This window comes from Pseudopipra pipra, chromosome 10 (assembly GCF_036250125.1).
Source record: "Pseudopipra pipra isolate bDixPip1 chromosome 10, bDixPip1.hap1, whole genome shotgun sequence".
NCBI classification, from domain to species: Eukaryota; Metazoa; Chordata; class Aves; order Passeriformes; family Pipridae; genus Pseudopipra; species Pseudopipra pipra.
In genome coordinates this window covers 1,118,884-1,138,331 of record NC_087558.1, presented here as the reverse complement: position 1 = coordinate 1,138,331, position 19,448 = coordinate 1,118,884, and the positions used below count along the sequence as shown (strand labels likewise).

General features: G+C 55.0%; 1 protein-coding gene across 3 annotated transcripts in view; it reads right to left on the bottom strand.

The window, feature by feature from the left end:
- The window catches only part of KCNAB1 (potassium voltage-gated channel subfamily A regulatory beta subunit 1), a 62,064-nt gene that overhangs the window by 25,933 nt on the left and 16,683 nt on the right, over positions 1-19,448 (bottom strand). The window contains exon 1 of one of the 3 annotated variants that reach the window (XM_064665705.1): positions 17,014-17,570. The exons of the other annotated variants lie outside the window; for them this stretch is intronic. Within the exon in view, the coding sequence (XP_064521775.1) occupies positions 17,014-17,234 (221 nt within the window). The 5' untranslated portion in view covers positions 17,235-17,570. Of the gene's footprint in view, positions 1-17,013; positions 17,571-19,448 lie in introns of those variants that run through there. 3 annotated transcript variants of the gene reach the window in all.

Here is a 19,448-nt window from a genome sequence, read left to right as displayed (position 1 = left end):
TGGCGAGCGGGGCCGAGCCTCTGAATCACGGCAAACACAGCTTGGAGTCAGGGCTGTTGTTAAAAATACACCCAGGCACCAAAACAGCGCTCGGGGAGGGGTGACATTTCCCTTGACTAGGCTTTTCCAAGCGGAGGGCACAGCGTTTCCCGGGAGCCGCGGGTCCCTGCCGCCGTCTCTCCCAGATCCCGGCGGCCGTGGCAGCATCCCCGTGCCGGCAGCCTCCAGGAGCCGCAGCTAAATGCCAGGCAGCCCCACGCGAACAGCCAGGCAGCACGTGCCAGCAGCCTGGCAGGGAAAAGGCTGGGAAGAGGCGTCAGCCCAGCACCCACTGGAGCCGGGAGCCCCCGGGAATGGATGAATGGCACCTTCCTGCCCAGCAGGACCCTCGTGGGTGGCACGGCCACAGGGCTGGTCACCAACCCCTCTGTCCCACAGCAGCTCTGCCCAGGAAAACCACATCCTTGTTTTCTCTTGCCACATCCATGCCTGCTCCTTCCTCATCCTCCTCTGTCACCCTCAGGCTTGGAGTCACTGTCCCCATTGTTGTAGGGATTTTCCCTGGGATGAGCTCAGATTTTTGCCTGGCAGGCAGTGAGAAGGTATCAGCTCCGTGGGTGAAGGGGTTATTCCAGCTACACAGAGACCTGGAAACTCTTTGCTCAACTGCTCCTGCCCCTTCCCAGCCTGCAGCAAAGAGAAAAACCCCTACCTGGGCAGCAGTATCACATCCCCGGAGCTCAAGGGCACAAAGGGCTCCAATTCACTTCACCTCTGTGACCAATTCCCACTTCCCTCACTTCCAGCAGATTCACCACCCCTTATCAGCAGCTCAACCCTGCCTGGGGACCAGACCTGGCTCCTCACATTCCACCTCGGCTGCTTGTATAGAACTGGAGAGGAAAACCACAGCCCAAACTCCACCACAGCACTCAGTCCTTTAAACATGGAAGAAGTTGTACTCAGGGAAGACACTTGGCTCTGGACCTGCTACGATGCTGAATCCAGAAACAAGCAGATAAATGAAACTGGTGTTTCAGGGCCAGCAGGACAACGAGGCACAGCCAGGACCTAGCCCTGTGGACACACTCAGGGCTCCAGGACACACTGCAAAAGCCTCCAGCTTCCCAAAGCTGGGGGGGGAAAGCAGCATTTTGCTGTGAGCAGATTATGGGCAAGGGGAACACTTCAGAGGCGTGTCTGCTCAGGAGTGACGGGTAAGAAGAGCCTGGTTGTGTCTGAGGAACCACGGTCCAACACGCACAAGAAAGGTCAAGGTGACAATTTTTGGCTTCAAAAGCCCTTTGGTTCAGCATCAGGAAGTCAAAAGGACACAAAGAGAGAAGAGAGGACTGACATCCTGCAGGAGTACAGAGGGGTGACGAGGGCAGTGAGAGGCACTGGGATAAAGCCTGCTGGTAAAAAGATAGGGGAAAAGTACAGCTTGCCAGGACTCTCAGAAGCAAAAAGAGGGTGAAATCCATTCCCAGGGGAGTTTTCCTTGTGATGTGGGCACGTAGGAAGATCAGATTATGTGATTATGTCTGCAGTGTTAATTAAAGAGTCAAGGACCAAGGCAGAGTGACACTGCTCTGGCACAGGGATGGCCCTTCCTGGCCGGACACAGACACGGCCCCACTCAGCAGCTCCTCCTTCCACACACACTGCACTGGAGCTTCCTAATAGGAAGTTCCTGCACTGTTTAACCAAAGCTTTTTATTCCCTCAATTCCACTCCACTGCTCCCCCAGGAAAGCCTGTCCACTGGAAGAGCTGTTTCCAGCCTCGCCCAGATACCCTCTGCTCAAGCCAGTATAAATAACACTGAACCCTTTCTTGCTGCTGAAACAGCCCTTCCCTGCGATGCTGCTGCCCCAATTAACTCACCAGGTACATTGGGGGCAGCCAATTACAATCCTTTGATTGTTCAGGGCTCATCTCACCACACTGAGGAAAACCTTTCCAAGTGGATGAGAAGTGGGATGATTTATTCCCCTCAAATACCCTTCCTGGGAAGGAGTTAAATGGATTTAGGGTTGCTGCACAGTCAAATTCTTCTCACTTTCCACTGCCAAATATTCACCTCCATTTTAAACCTCGGGCTCCTGTTTTTGTAACTAAAACTGACATTGCACACAATCTAATCTTCCTACGTGGCCACGTTACAAGGAATAAAATCCCCTGGGATTGGATTTCACTCTCCTTTGCTCCCGAGAAGTGGATGCTGCACGTAGGTGAGCAGCACACAATCCTGCCTTAAACCAGCACTGCCCAGCCTAGTCCCAACCTAACCCTCCTGGAACACGGGGTAGCAGCGAGGGCTGCGGGAGACGTGGAAAATTCCCCATCCTCATTTTGCCTCTGCACTCACCCAATGTCTCCTTCATGGCTTTTATGGGAACTTGGAGTTGAATTATTCCCTCAGAAGGGAAGCGCTGACTGTGCAGTCAGGGCTGAACAAGAGCAAAAGGAATATATAATTCATATATATATATATACACACAGATATATATGTAAGATGAGCCCGGGGCAGAGAGCTCCCAAGGGAACAGGCACAGGGACCCTGGGGAGCCATGAGAAATGAGAGGAAAGCTGGAGAGTAGTGGGGCCATGGGGAGGACAAGGCTCAGCTCTGGGAGGAGACAGGGAGGGGGGAAAAACCCAACATGGTGACATTTGTATGAACACCCACTGCTGAGGCAACAGGTACAGCACAGCCCTGCAGCCCTTGTGGTACCTCCAGGCACAGGGCAGACAGGAAGTGTAATTACTCAATTTTAATTAACTCTGGAGCAGGGGAATCAGTAAGAGCCGGGCAATGGCAGTGGGAGCTGTAACAAGGGGCTGCAGGGACCCAGGAGCAGCCCCAGGCTTGGCCCCCAGCCCAGGCTGAGCACCCCACAGTGACCCCTGGCTGTCCCCATCCCTCCAGAGCCACATCCACCCTCCCAAAGTCACACAGAGCCAGCTTCCCACAGTCCCCAGCAGGACAGAGCACCTACCCCAGCACCCAGCCCTGGCACAGAGCAAACCCCTTCCCCTCCAACAAGCAGTGGAGAAAAGAAGGTAATTCACTTCTTCTTACCTCCACCATCAACCTTCCAGCCCCTCCACAGCTCATCATGCACGGCACCAACTGGGTACCTTTGGAGCACATGGAGCTGGAAGAGCAGCACAGGTCCCACACACAGGGACACAACCAACACCCCCCACCCTCCCAGCAGAGATTTATGGCCTGAGACACCTGTGCTGCTTAATCACCTCATTAACCTACAAGTGGTTCCTCCTGTTGTTCAGAGACAAAGCAATTACAAGAAAATACATCCCATTTATCCAGGTGGGGATTAGTTTCCCTGCTGCTCTTCATTGCTCAGAGCAGGAAGAGTTTGGGTTTGCTCAGTTGTGCTAACACCCCCCCCCAAATCAGCCCAAACCTTCCCTTCCAGTATTCCCAGCTGTACAAAGGGATCAGGATAACTATCCCATCTGTGTGTCTGTCCATCTATCTGCCTATCTATCCATCCATCTGTATATCCATCCATTTATCAGTCATTCCATCTATCCATCTTTCCCTCCACCAACCTATCCATCTATTCATCTATCCACCCATCCATTTATCTGTCTATCAGAAATGAGAGAGAGAAGGAGTGAGAGGTTTTTTTCTGGGGGAAAAACATAAGTTTTAAATAAAATCTCTGCAATAACACATACAATGACTAAAACATTTTCAACTCCACACCCACAGAAGAATCATCAGGCTGGGGAGAGCTCTACAGAAATCAGATTGAGCTGCTTTTGGCTCGTTCCAACCCCGGTTTCATTGCCCTGTGCCCGTGGCTGTGCCCACAGAAACCAACCTCCACCAGAAATGCAAAGCCAAGGGGACAGACCCTGTGTGGGTCGGTGCCACCTCAGCAGCCCCGGTGGCAGGTGACCCCCAGGACCCCGTTCACAAACCCTGGGGCTGCCAGGGAGGGATGTGGGTGGGGGTCTTGGGTCTGGGGGATCATTGCTCACCCCCTGTGTGGGGCACCACCAGCTCCTGGTGCCCACGGCCACGCCAACGGCATCGGGGTGAGAAAGGCAAGAGGGGGAGGCAAATCCCAGCATTTCTGAGTATTCCAGCCTGGGGAAAACATGCTGGGAGTGTAAATGGGGGGAAGGAGGTGGGAGGGGAGAGAGGGGCTTGGAATGGAGCAGAGGGGCTTGGGAAGGGCACAAAGCCAGCCCCTGGGCAGGCAGCACACACAAGTGTTTCTGTGGGCATCCCCCAGCTCTGCTGCAGAAAGGAGAGGCTGGGGCACCCCTCACATGGCACAGCCCCCTCACATGGCACAGCCCCCTCACAGACGGGGGACCCCAGGGTGGGGATGCAGCCCCCCCGCCCATCCGATTAAGCAAAACTGGGGAAATCATGCCATGGTTTTCCGGGACATAAACTGCAGAGTTGTTTTATCGCTACAAAAATGTGGAAAAAAAAGTAAAAAAGTCACTGTTCCTGACGCTGGTGGTGGGAAAACAACGTTGCTTAGAAACAACCCCATCAGGGCTCCAGAACCGCTCCTCTCTGTGCAGAAAATGAATAAAATATGTAATTTATTCCCTGGGAAAAAAAAAAGAGCCTGTTTCAAGTGACACCAAAATCATCATGAGAGCAGAGACCCTTCCCATTGCCCTCTCCCACTGCAGCGCATCCAGTGTCCTTCCCTGTCACCTGTGGAGAGGGGACAGTGACACTGGCCTTGATCTCAACCCCATCCCTGGCACCTGCAGGGGAAGATCTTGGAATCCCAGAATGGTTTGGGTTGGAAGGGACCTTAAAGCCCATCCAGTCCCACCCCTGCCATGGGCAGGGACATCTTCCACTAGCCCAGGTTGCTCCAAGCCCTGTTCAACCTGGCCTTGGACACTTCCAGGGATGGGGCAGCCACAGCTGCTCTGGGCAACCTGTGCCAGGGCCTCACCACCCTCTGAGTAAAGAATTTCTTTCTAACATCTAATCTAAATCTCTCCTCTTTTAGTTTAAAACTGTTCCCCTGTGTCCCATCACTACCTGCCCGTGTAAAAAGTCGCTTTCCCTCTTTTTTATAACCCCCCTGAGACGTACTGGAAGATGCTCAGCTCTTCCTAACATCTCATGTACAAGCCATTTGTCACGATTCATCGGGCTCAGTCTTGCTGGGAGCCGAGGGTGAGGCACCATGGAGGTGTTAATTCTCTCCTTTAATTAACTTGGGTGGTTTCCTGCTCTTCAGGCTGGATTTCGTTTGGCTTCCACAGCTCCCAAAGCCCTGCAGATCTCAGGCAATCAGGAGCTGTCCCTCCGCCAGGCTCTGGTGGCAGGAGGTTGTCTCTGAGTGGTGTGGGTGGGAAGAGAGACAAATAATGCTTTGTGTCTCTCATTCTGGGAACAAAACACTCCACAGCACTCACAGCAGTTCCCACTAAATTACCGCCCGGATTAGCGGCAGTGGCAGCGACGCAGAGTCGCAGCTCTTGGCTGGTTCCCGTGGTTCAAACCCCTTTCCACAGGCAGAGATGGTGAAGTGAGGGAGGTCTGAGTGCCCTGGGACACTGCACATCCCAGGAAAGCGCTGGATACGGCACATCACTCATCTTGGGTAGTGCCAGAGATTGGTCACTGCTGGGGGGAAACGGTTTAGTGCAGGATTGGGGTTAAAACCTTCAATTTGGAAAACAAAAATGGTGGATTTAACCAAAGCCCTACTGAGCAGCTTTCCCTGCTCTAACACACACCAGCTTCCTGTTTGTCCCTCAGAAATATTCCTTGTTTCTAAATGGAAATTGTTTCACCCTCATACGAGCTGAAAGACCACCCTAATTGCTCCATAATATCCATCAGAGACAACCCCAGCTGAGAGGGACCCTCAGTGCCTGGCTGTGCCCACAGGGGCAGGGTGTCCTCACAGTACCGGGGTGTCCCCATGTCCAACAACCTTCAGATGCTCAGACCAAGGCACCACATCCCAGCAAAGGCTCCTTGTGAGGACAGGAGTCAGGACAGCTTCATGCCATAAGGCTGCAGCAAAGACAGAGAACCACAGAACCACAGAATAACCTGAGCTGGAAGGGACCCACGAGACTCCTCGAGTCCAAGCCCTGGCCCTGCACAGGACAACCCACAGAATCCCACCGTGTGCCTGGGAGCATTGTTCAAATGCTCGTGGCCCTGCTGAAGTTCTGATATTTGGGCAAAGCATCACATCTCAGGAAATCTGAACTCTGTTTTCCAGCGATGGGAAGCAGAGATGAACACACGAAGCTGCAGAAGCAGGACCAGCGTGGGTGTCCCAGCAGATACTCGAGCAAGCTGAAAACACAGATTTATTCCCTTGCTGAGCACGTGCACCCTTAACTTTGCTTTAACATTCAATCTGACACCTGCACTGTGTGCCTGTGCTCGTGTTGGCTGCTTTGCAAACTGCTTTGTGATTTCTGCGTGCTGCTGAAATAAAACAGCGCTGGGTTTGGATTGTGTGTCTCTGCAGGAGTGCAGTGAAGGTGCTCCCAGAGCAACACTGCTTTCCCGAGCTGTCTGAGGGTGGAAGTAGGTGGGCCACAGAATCCTGTAACCACAGAATGGTTTGGGTGAAAAAGGGACTTTAGAGACTGTCTAGTTCCAGCCCCCTTCCTTGGGCAGGGACACCTTCCACTAGCCCAGCTTGCTCAGAGCCCCATCCAATCTGGCCTTGGACAATTCCAGTCCATGACACAATCCCAGGTGCTCCTCTGAGCATCCTCCTTCCCATCCAGCTTCTGCAGCACGGAGCAGTGATGTTAAGGATTAGGTCAATGACACAAAACAGGAAAAAATCCTGCTACCAGTGGAAAAACTGCAGAGGCAAAACAGGACAGTGTTGATGGGCTGGGAAGAGGCAGTAGGGAAGGCAGGAGGTGAGTCCTGGGCAGTGGGAGTTGGCTCGGGCACAGCAGGGGCAGCCAGGATGGGCACGGATGGCACGAGGGGACAAGCAGGTGCCTGAAGGGCGTCCAGCCCCCGTTCCTTGGCTCCCTTCTCACTTCCCAGCTCCCCTCCCGTACTCGTAGGGCCACCGGCTGTGTAGGTGGTCGGCTCAGCTGAAATTCCCCAGCGTTTTTCTTGGCTGCATCCTCAGAAAAGTTGCAGATGACGCATTAAAATGTAGATAAGGCAGAGGAGATGGGCTGTGGCCAAGCACAGGGCTTTGCCAGGGTGCTGGGCCTGCCTGTGCCATGGGCCAGGCTCCTGCCCACCCCCACCCATCCTCTCACCCCGTCTTCCCACAGCTGGAACAGCTGGGGTGGGGCACAGGGTGGGGATGCCAGAGAGGGGGCACCTCTGGCATCGGCGTTCCCAGGGGAACAACTCCTCCTGGAGGGCCCCATTCCAGCAGCACATCCCAGAGCAGAGCACAGCCCACGGCTCTGCTGCCCCCAGCATGTTTCAGCATCGTTGGACCCCGGGATGAAAGGGAGGAAACAAAAAATTATTTGTCATTCTGCAGCGAGGCTTGCAAAGTGCAGGATTTCAAATGTCTGAGGGAATTGTGTTATCCCCGTAAAAAAACCTGATTGAATCGAGTTGTTGCCAGAAGTAAGAGGACGTGGGGCTCTCCATCCCTCCTGGGGGGGTAATCCACAGCCCCCAGCGATGGTACTCAGCCCCATGGCTGGGGAGGACACGGGGATGGAGGGGTGGGCACAGCCCCTGGACACACCCTGACCCTGTTCCACTGACCACATCCATCCCACTGCACCCCGTGGGAAATCAGCATCCCAGTCACACCCCTGTGCAGGGTGCTGGCTGTGCTGTTACAGCCCACACACCCCATGGGGCTGTAAATAATAAATGCCATTTTCTCTCATTTTGGTGCCACTTCCCACTGAAAGAGGCAAAATAAAAAATGTAAAAGCCTGTCAATGGCTTTTCCTTCCCAATCCCTTGGCCCACCCTGGAAAGTATTAGTCACTAAGGTGAAGTGGCTGAATATCTGGAACTGGAAAACAGGTATTTTCTCCACAGGCAGGAGAAGCTAATTCTGACACAATCCCAAGACTAAGCAAGGGGAAGGAATCTGGGCAGCCCTGGATTAACACTGGGTGATCAGTGCAGCCCTGAGCAGTTCCACCCCATCAGCAGCCAGGAGCATCCTCAGCAGGGCCAGCTCAGGAAGGGGAGTCCTTCACTTTGGAGAGGCAATTTATTCCTGCACCAATATTTAGGTAAAAACTATTTGCAGGAAATATTATAATAATAAGCAGGCTGAGGTAGGGAAACCACCGGGAAAAATAGTGGAATTTGTGTTTTAATTATTGTGTGGGACTTTTGCCTTTTGAGAGAGGAAAGACATTTTTGACAGATTTTCCATACTGCTGAACTGCCTGGAGTGACAGGACAGGACAAGGGGAATGGCTTCCCACTGCCAGAGGGCAGGGTTAGATGGGATATTGGGATGGAATTCTTGGCTGGGAGGGTGGGGAGGCCCTGGCACAGGGTGTCCAGAGCAGCCGTGGCTGCCCCATCCTTGAAAGTGTCCAAGGCCAGGTTGGACAGGGCTTGGAGCAACCTGGGCTAATGGAAGGTGTCCCTGCCCGTGGCAGTGGGACTGGGTGATGTTTAAGGTCCCTCCCAACCCAAACCACTGTGGGATGATTTTCTGACTCTCTGAAAGCAGCTGCAGCAGTTTCCCAGCCAGCACAGCTGAAGCTGTTTTTCTGTGTTGGTTTTTATGGCAAAGTCAATGCCAACAAGAAAATATAGGTATGCCATAAAATTTTTATGACTTCATCCCCAAAATATCTCCAAAGCAGCTTGTTTACATAAAGGGCACGTTTTTTTGGACGACTTTCAGGAGCAGCAAATCCAACCGGCCCCGGCCCTGCTCTCCTCCCTCGTGCCCTTTCCATGCATGGACACCATCCCATTTATTGGATCCAGGGTCCTCCAGAAGGGTTGCATCCAGCTGGATTTAAGCTGCCACGGGCCCTGCATAGACTGTCACACCACTCATGCATTTGTAAGGAAAACCACAGCTCAAACCCTCACCCAGGTCCCTCTTTGGGAGCCACCAGGGACAAGGCACCAGGACCTCATTGGGGGCCTCCAAGAGCCTCAGGCCCAGAACAGGGCTGGGACAAGGGGCAGGACACAGCACCCAAATCCCTCTGTGCTTAGGGAGATCGACCCTACACATCTACTGACTTTACATCACAATCAACCCACCACCATGAGCCACCAGACCTTGGCTTGTTGGATATTTTCCAAATACGAAAACACAGGCAAGTTTTGCTGGAGCAGGAGCTGTGGAGACATCCCCATGGAGCTGTCCCTCCCTGCCACAGTGTTTGGCACCCACTGAGCCCTGGGCACAGGGGAGATGTCCCCAGACTCATAGCAAGGACACGTCACCCTGGCTTTACCCTCTGGGCTCACACCAAGTCACACACCGAGCCTTTTCTTATCCTCAAAGACAATTAAATTCTTAATGAACATGTTCCACAGAAGGCGTTTTATAATGTTAGTCTAAAATAAAAATAAGTGTGCTCAAAATTCCAACTGGATTTCGCCAAAGCAGCCAGGCTAAAATAATACATTTTAAATGTCTTAAACTGTGCACTTCACAAGTAATTAAATTAGCAGCGTTCCTGCGCCACGACTTTCCTTCCATCCATTTAAGCATTAGATTAAAGTTGTCAGGCAGCCTTCAGATGGAAAATACCACGCTGCAGGGAAGGGCTTGGGAGGAGGAGAGTGGAGCGGGGTGAGTTTTAGCAGCTGGTGGGTCAGGGACCTGCTCCAGCCACCGCTGGGAGCCAGGGAGATGCCCCCCTCCCAGGGGACAGCCACTCACTGCCACTGCCCAGGGAGTGGCACAGGTCTGGGGGGCACAGGAGCAGCAGTGCTGTGACAGCCACTCATGGCTGACAGGGACACCTACCCAGGGGTTGTGGGGATATTCCCCCACAGGTGACAGGGACATCCACCCCGGGGTGACAGGGCCAGGCACCCAGGCTGCTCCGTGCCCTTGCAGCCCTTCCCCGTGCCCCTCACCTCGCCCATGGGCGGGCAGTGGGCAGCTCTGCCACACACACCCCCAGCACCACTGCATTATTTAAAAGCTTCCTTAAAATATCAGCGTTTTGCTGCCACTTAACCAAAGCACCATGAGAATCGTGCTCCTGGAACACCATTTGTCCTTGAATCCGATCTTGCTCTCCTGAGCTCATCGCTCTCCCTCGGGAATAAAACAGGGGGCGGGAATCGACGGCAGAGCAAGCCTTGGGTTCCCGCTGTGCCCAGTGCTCCCAGTGCCACCAGCACTGCAGGACAGTGCTGTCCCAGCGTGGCACAGAGGCTGGGCAGTGGAAATCCCTTTGCCTGCAGACAGCACAGCTCTGGGCATCACTACTCTGGTGGCAAAGCCCCGGGGGAGAGCTGGGAGCAGCTGGGAGCAGCTGGGCAGGTACTGCAGAGCAAAGGCAACTTTGCTTTATCTGACACCTAGGAGAGGAGATCCATCTTCAGTGCTTACACTGGCCCACACACCTGCAAAGTCCTCATTTATCATAGAATCACGGAATTGTTTCACCTGGGAAGACCTGGAAGATGACTGAGTCCAACTGCTAACCCAGCACTGCCGTGTGCCGAAGAGGTGACAGCCAGGGAGGAGTGTACCCCTGCCAGGGAGGAGTGTACCCCTGCCAGACCCCTTCCACGGCCCTATTTCTAGAGTTCAGGTGGTAAATAAATGTGTATTCAAACCTAAAGCTGGTTTAGCACTGCAATGTCAAACACGGCTTTTGCCTCAATGTGACAGGACGAGACAAACTCAGACCCCACCAAGCCCCAGCCTCACCTCCCAGCTACAAAATCCTGGGGAGCCACTGGGAGTCTGGAACAGCACAAATCAGCAGATTCTGCTCACTAAAGTGGCTCCTTTTCCTCCCCCTTTGAGTTATTCCTGCCTCCTTTGTAGCCATTATCAGCTACAGTTCCTGGGGGGAAAAGCATTGTGAATTCAGCGTAAATCCATTCTGTTCACTGGATTAATCTTAATTTGCAGCAAGAAAATGAAGATCAGACAATGAGCCATAAAAGTCAACTTGATGTGGGAGAGCTACTGAAATAATATGGAACTCTGATATCAAAATAATTGTGCCATTTGCATGTGAGAGTTTAAAACTGCTCATAATTGCAGCAAGGCTTAAATAAACCACAGATTCCTAAATATGTGAGTTAGTTATTGTGGTTAGTGCTCGGAAAAAGAAAAGTGAGGAAAAAGAAGATACAACTGCTGGAGTGCTGCTAGGAAATATCTTCCACTTATAGCCCTTGGAAAGCACAAGAGATTTATCTTCTATTCCCAGAGGGATTTTGCAGCCCAAAGTGACCTGTGTGCATTTCCCAGCAGGTTGGGAGGTGGCTTTCCCTCCTCCAAGCCCACATCCGTGGCACAGGGTCAGGGACACCACGTGCTCTGCAGGGCCCTGCCAGCATCAGTAACACCCCAATTCCACGGAGGGAATTTGCATTTTAATAAAAGCAGGGCCGTTTTCCCTCCCAGCCCCTGGGTGACCCGAGGATGTTCAAAGGAGTGGAACAAACGGCGGGCGAAGGGGGGGTGAAGAGTCTGAGGATGGTCACACGGCTCTGACACGGCTCTGGGTCCTTGCAGGGCTCTGTCCCCCCCAGGCAGCGATTCCTCCTCCTCTGTGACCACTTGGCAGCCACACCAGGGACCTCTCCAGGGAGGGGTGATAGCTGAGGGATGTTCCATGGAATCACAGAATCATCACAGGGAAGGGACCTTAAGGAAGGACCATCTCACTCCACCCCTGCCATGGGCAGGGACACCTTCCTCTATCCCAGGTTGCTCCAAGCCCTGTCCAACCTGGCCTTGGACACTTCCAGGGATGGGGCAGCCACAGCTTCTCTGGGCAACCTGTGCCAGGGCCTCCCCACCCTCCCAGCCAAGAATTCCTTCCCAGTATCCCATCTAACCCTGCCCTCTGTCCTTTTAAAGCCATGTTTCCCAGGTGCAGGTTGTCTCTCCTTCCCACCCACTGCTGCTGGGAAGGAATGTGCTCCAGAGCGTGGATCCCTTCTGGGCTGGGTCCTGCCTGCCCCCAACACTGGAAAGTTTGAGTTTACCAGAGGGTTGAGAGTTCTATGATTGTTACACACCTTAATTATGTTTGCATTTAGGCAGAATATCGGGATGAGGCATTCTTTGTGCTGTGGTATTTTTACAGTGTATTTTACCCTCTGTAAGGGGTGCACAGAGCCAACAGAGCACTGCTCTGACCCTGGCAGGTCGAGTCCATGGCTGCCTTTCCAGAAGGGAGGGGAGAGCCATCCCAGCAGATCCCTGGGAGCAGCACACCCACCACTGTGCTGTGATGCATGAACAGCTCCCTATTAATGTGCTTTGACAATAACCCACAATCTCAGCACAAAGAGAGAAACGCCTCAAACAGCTGATGGGATTTTAGCCAGCAGGATGAAACGACCCCCTTGGGAACGTGGCCACGGCACCGTCTTGGTGCCACCAGGGATGTGCAAGGTCCTGTCAAGCAGCTGCACCCAGGCAGAGAGCCAGAAAAATCCCCAGTGAGGAAAGGATTGAGCGGGATGCCCTGGGCTGGGCTCGGGATACCCTGGGCTGGGATACCCTCTCTCTAAGTGCAGCACCCACGATCTGAGATGGATGCTGCTCCTGCCCTTGGAACCTTCCAGGGATGGGGCAGCCACAGCCTCTCTGGGACAACCTGTGCCAGGGCCTCACCACCCTCACAGGGAAGGATTTCCTCCTAAACTCTAATCTAAACCTGCCCACTTTCCCAGGGGATGAGGAAGAAAGCAAACTTTGCTTCTCAACGTTTGTCTTCCCAGATCACCTTTACGTAATTCCAATGTCAATGGCTTTAGTTCCACAGATTCCTCCTTGTACCTTCACCATCCTCAAATGCTCAGCTCCCCCCAGATTTGAAAACAATGCTGGGAAGGGAAATAACTGTTTTCTACCCTCCCTTTCCCCCTTGTTCACTAGTTTTTCAGATCTTATATTACCAACATTAGTATTGCTCCTTAAACGAGGGAAGATCCTGGCCCCATGGGATGGGAGGGATGGGTTTCCCCTCGGGGACAGTTCCTGGCCTCTCCATGCCCTGTCCTAGCTCCACTAACTGTTCACTGCACCAATCTGCCTTTGCAGATAAAATTTTTTGTTTAGGCTCACTGGAGTTAATGGTCAAAGCTGCTCCATCAATTATGTATGAACACAAATAGATAGTTGTGCTCAGTAAATTGGGTCCCTCGTGCCCATGCGCGGGCAGGGCTCACCAGAGGGCTATTTCTGAACTGCTGACAGCCCCAAATTGGCACTGCAGGGACAGAGCCCAGCACGGCCGAGCTCCCGGCACGTCCTGGGCACGGGGCAGGCTCCTGGCGTGCTCTGGGCAAGGCTTTGCCATGCTGCAGGCATGATCAAAGGGGCTGGAATCATAGAGTCATGGAATTCTAGAGTGGTTTGGGTTGGAAAGGACCTTAAAGCCCACCCAGTTCCACCCCCTGCCACGGGCAGGGACATCTTCCACCAGCCCAGGTGGCTCCAAGCCCTGTCCAACCTGGCCTTGGACACTCCCAGGGATGGGGCAGCCACAGCTTCTCTGGGCAACCTGTGCCAGGGACTCCCCACCCTCATTGTAAAAAACTTCTTCACAACATCTAATCTGAGGACAGGAAGGCTGGTGCCAGTCCCGGGCCGAGATGTTCCCTCTGGCAGCCACAGCACATCCCAAATTGTCCCCAGCACCAGGATCGGGGCTGGATGCACTTTACTGAGAATAATTTCAAAGAAAATATGGCAAGTTAGGAGTGAGAAGAACCCAGGCTGTAACCTCTCCATGGTCCAAAGCAGGTGGAGGCCCAGCCTGCCGTCCCTCCTCCCTGCTGTGCACGGCAGGGAAGCCAAGCCACAGCCTTTGTTTCCAGCAGTGGTGCAGCAGATTGCATTTTTCCGAGCCAAGCGCTGCAACTACATCATTTTCAAAGAAAGGCTTGAAGTGATCCCAAATATTCTCCCCGAGCATCTGGGCAGGCTCCCCAGCGGGGCTGAACTGGAGCATTAAAAAGGATAAAGGAGAGCGGCCCCCTCCCCGCTCGCCCTGGGCAGGAGGAGGCAGCTGAGGCTGTGCCCGGCGGGGACAGCAGAGGGGATGTCTGGGAGCTCCTGCCCTCCTGACGCCACAACCCGGCAGGGAAGATGCAAAACGTAAAGCTCCTTTTGCCGGGGCAAAGCCGCGGTTTGCTCAGGTGAGCGCCGCGGGGACGCACCTGAGTCCTCGTGTTTGCAGATGTTCCCCTGCCGACGGATTTATTCCCGCAAAGTTTTGCCTTTCGTATTCCGGCTGGGTCCCTGAGCTGGAGCTGGGCCAGAAGGATGTCACTCGGTGAAAAGCCCCCGAGCTGGCTCCTCTCCCGCCCCCACCCCTGTCACAGGCACAGTCGCTGTCTCTCCCGTTTACATAATCCCACTGGCACCGGGAGCGCCTGGCAGCCGGGGGAGGCACCCGGGCCCGGGAGCATCCCGGGAGCGGGGCGGGAGCTGCGGGGCAGCCCTGCCACGGGGGCGGCAGCACCGCCCGGGGCCGGAGGGGGCGGCTGGACGTATTTTTAGCGTGGATCGAGGGGCAGCGGAGCTGCCGTGGCATTTGGAGCAGCTCACGCTGCAGAGCTCAGCATCAAGGACATAATTCAAGCAGAAAATGAATTGGGAAGGACTTCAACTTCAGATGTGAGGGAGATGAGGACTTTGCAGGATTATTGTCGCAGCCGTTGGGAAAAGCCTTTGGCTTCTCCCAGCGCTGGGTTTTCCTGGGTCTGAGGAAGCAGCCCCAAGATGAACATGAAACCCCAGCTCCATCCCCCAGCGAAGGTGTCTTCCCCAACCAAAGATTGTCGCGACTCAGCAGCATCGCGGCTGAGCCTGAGGGTTACTCAGCTCTTCCTCCAAATTCCCCTGTGCTGCTTCTCGTGGGGGGGAAATTGGCTCTGGATATGCAGAGATTTGGGTGCAGAAACAGGGATTAGTCATAAAGATAAAACCTCAGCCTTGTCACCAACGAGCTGCTATTTCTGGTGCAATTCCCAGGTCTGGGGCAGCCGGAGCCAGGAGAGTGCCAGGGCTGTGCTAACTCCCGTGGGACAATCCACCCTCACCATCCAAACCTTATCTAGGAATTAGGCAGAAAGGACTCACAAAGGCCCAGCTTTGGAGGCTGGTGCAAGGAATTATGATTACCCGGCATGGTGGTGCACTGATAGCACCGGGAGCCCGAGGGAAATCAGCAGGAAAACTGCTGGCAATTAGCACACGGGGTCGTGCTCCCAGGGAGCTGAAGGCATGACTTGGTAACAGATCATGCCTCTGAATGACACCATCAAAGACACACGTCCCGCAGATGAGCTAATGGGGGAACTGAGGCAGGGACAGGGCTGCAGGAGGTGTGAGGGGTCCCAGGAGCTCCTGGATCCACTGCTCCCCTGGGAGGCTGATTGAAGGGCAAGTTATATGGACTTTGGGAGTTGCCTGTTTTCAGGTAAGACTCACTGCCATCCCCCAAATACTGCCCTCCCTACAGGCCAGAGCACAGCACCCAGGATCCCCCTGGACACTGCCCCTGCCATGCCACCCCCAGCTGGGACCCAGCTCCAGGAGATATTTATTAATCATCATTTCTGCCCTCGCCCCAGGCTCACTACAGACTTCTGCTGCCAACACGGTGCCGGCAGCGTGCAACGCTCCTGCTGAAAGTTGGTCATGGCCGAAGGACAGAGCAAGCAGCTGGACAGGCTGGGCTTCCACTCGGGCAAAGCCGCCCTGCCATTTATCAGCCATTCTAGCAACTCACAGAAAATTACATCTGAGCGTCCCATTCGCCCTCCCTCCAATCTGTGCCATTCCTGGAGAGTTAATATTGACAATTTCTGCAGGAAAATGCTTTCCAAGCCAAGCCCAGTGCTGGCTGCACCACGCCTGGATCCCTGTGTGGGTGCTGAAGGCAGTGTGGCTTTGCCTCTGTCCCAGGACCCTAAAACCAGCATTAACACAAAGCTGTACCCACGCTCCGTGCTGCTCCCCTGGAACAGGTTTGGTGGCACAGGAGTCCTGGATGTTATCCAAAGGGCTGGGAACCAGCACGGCTGGAGCTGCCTGGAGCCCTGTGCCCCTCACCCTGCCCGTGGAGCCCCCCTCGTGCCAGCTGCCTCTGTCAGCAGCAGCTCCACCTCGGGTCCCAGGCTGTCCCCCTCTCCCAGTCAGAATGTCACCCATTAGTGGCCAAAAGGGACACCCTGAACAGGCAAAAGCCAGCACCAAAGGCACACAAATCCTTATTTCCAGACCAAGGCTGCCCACACTGAGCACTTCAGACTGAACTCAGCCATTCCTTATTTTTCCTGCCTAGGTTAGGAGGAACAAAAACCCTGTGAGATGCAGGAGGCATTCCATAAAAGTGCCTGAGATTTTGTTTTCTGCATTCGCCTAAAATTGGCTTTGATCTCATCTTCCCCAAGTGAACCAGGTGAGAAGTCCGTGAGCCACCCCCACGATGGAATGGTACCCAAGGCAGACGCCTCTGCTCCACAGGACATACTGCAAACCAACTTTCCCTGTCCAGCACCAAACAAGCTTTGCTAATTGATTTTTCTGCTCATTAGCACTGATAGTAGTTATACTGAGCACTTAATAGAAACCATCTTACCACCACTGTCACTAATTCACAACGTTGTATGGAATCTACCCAGGCAAGTGGGTTTTTTTTCTTGTATAAAATCACAAATACATATGCCTGCAAAAGCATCAGTACCCAAAAGCTATTCAGTTACGCCCAAGTTTAAAAATCTATTAATAACCTGAGGAGAAATCTCCTCTGCAAACCCAGGTGCACCCAGGCAGGCAAAGTAAAGAGCTATTACACTGCAAGGGAACAAAGACCGAGACCGTGCCCATACCTATATTTCATGCCCGTTTGCTTTGCGGTGGATTCTTTTAATGAAATGTGGTGCTGCGGGGTAAATGTCCCCAAACTGCGAGCGATAATTGCCACCGTCCGAAATTTTGCCCGGGCTGCATTCACTACGTTCGGGGTCGTGGTGTTCTGCTTGCTGATGAGTCTGTCTTCACCATTTCGACTCTTCAAGTTGTGGTCCGTGCAGGCGATGGACACTTGCATCGCGCCCGCGGTGCCCCGTCAGTCCCGGGCCGGGTCGCGGGCTGAGGATGCCCCGCCGGCGCGGGAGGGTCCGAGCGCCGCCGAGGGACCCCCGGCCTTGGGCTCCGCGAAGCGCCGGGGCGGCGGGACTCTCTGTCCGGGAGAGCCGGGCTGCGTCCGCTCGGCGCCGGCGGCAGAGAACCCCCGAAGTTGGCAGAGCGGCCGCACGGGCAGGGCTGGGCTGGCTCCGGGCTCTCCCTGGCGCTGCTGGCCGCCGCTCAGCCAGAAGCATCCATGCAGTCAGGTGCTCCCGGAGCGCTGCTCCCTCATGCCGAGCGCTCCGCAGCCGCTGTGTCTCGCTGCAGGCTCCTGGCCGCCGGTTTTAAATCACTGCGGGCATTCCGCAAGCGCTGGCTCCGGCCGCCGGACCGCCAAGTGCTGAGCAGGCACGGCCGGCCGTCCCTAGGGACCGGCAGCATCCATCGGCGTCCTTCCCCGCTGCCTCCCGCCCATGGAGCCCGCGCGGGCAGCGGCCCCGGGATCGCCCCGCCGGCAGCCTGCGGGAAGGATGGAAGGATGGGAGCGACGGGCCTCCTTTGTGTCAGATGTGGCAGGCGATTCAGGCAGATCCGCCCGGAAAAATCGCTGCCGGCATCGCTGAGCAAGGAGAGCACTTCTATAGCAGGGGCGTAGAACGGGTTAATTATGGGGGAAAGGAAAAAAATAAGGGGGAGGGGGAGAAAGATCGCTCTGCTCCAGCGTGTGAGGGAGTTAACACGTTAATCCCGCGCTCCTGGTACCCGGAGCCGCCGCCTGCAGCCCCCGGCTCGCAGCAGGGCCAGGGTTAATCCCTGCTCCCCCAGCACCGCCAGTGGAATAAGCCGCAGCGCAAAGGCTTTGAAGCAAAACCATTCCCATCCATCAGGAAATGATCCCTATCTCTCAGCAAACCATCCCCATCCTTCAGCAAACCATCCCCACCCCTCGCTGCGGCCGGGCTGCGGTCGGAGCCCGGTGTGCCAGCAGCGCCCGCTGTGGCACCTCTCCTGGGGCGCTGGCTTTGGGCACCGGGGGCAGCTGGGGACCCCCGGGCTGCGGAGCTGCTCCCCGGAGCGCTGGGAGGGTGACCAGGGCTGGGGACTGTCACTGCCACCCGCAGAGCAGCCCTGGAGGCAGGAGAGGAGTGGGGGGACAGGCAGTGGGTGCAGCCCCACAGGACAGGGTGCCCGTGGGGTGAGTGTGGGTGACAGCCCCGAGTGGGCTGGTGGGCAGGGCAGGGTCACCCGCGGTCCCTCCCCCACCGTGCACAGGCCATGGGAAATGGTCCACAGGACCCTCCCCCCTAAATCTGCCCCAGACTGCTGGGGGGGTGGGTGAGGGGGCACCTCTGGAGCTCCTCGTGCCCACCTCCCCTCACTGCCAGCCCCCAGAGCCCCGTCCCCTTGGGCTGTGAGCAGCTCCGAGGCTGGAGCCCCCCACCTGCCCCAGGCACCCAAAGGTGGAGCAGTGGCAGTGGCAGAGAGAAGCTAGGGGTGCTCCTGGGGCGACAACGACCTGTTTTGAGCTCAGGGTGACAAACCTTTGATTCTCTGTCCAACAGCAGGGGCACGCCATGGTTCCCTCCCCTCCTCTTCCCGCCCCACTCCCTCTGAGGAGGGGGCGTGAGAGAGGCTGATGGGCAGCTGGCAGCCAGCCAAGGCCACCCACCACCCCGTGACAGGGTGAACAGCTCCTGACGATCTCTGCAGCTCCTTTATCTGATGGCTCATTAACAGGTACCCAGCGCATTCCTTCGAGGAAGGAAAGCATTAAATCAGGACAAAGAAAGTTACTTTATCATATTTTCCAGAAGATGATTAGCAGTTAATCACGAAGCAGGCCCACAAACGCCCAGCTGTGAGTGGTCTCCTTGGAGTCACCCTCAGGAAGGGGTTTTGGGGGAGCAGGACCCCTTGGAGAGTCTCCAGACACCTCATCAGTGCTCCAGTATTACAGATCAGCAAACACTGTTAAATACACGGCAAAGGTGTGGCATCGGGGGGCACGAGACATGGGGTCGCTGATACAAAGGTGCCCCCCAGGGCCAGGACCTCTCCCAGCTCTCCCTGGGACTGGGGGATCCAGTTGGAGCGTTGCTGTTGGCACCCACAGAGCTCTTCACCTACTTGGCTTTTGGAGCCCAGCTTTGTGTTTCAGAGCCCAAAGCAGGACTGACAAACCAAGGAATATTTCCCT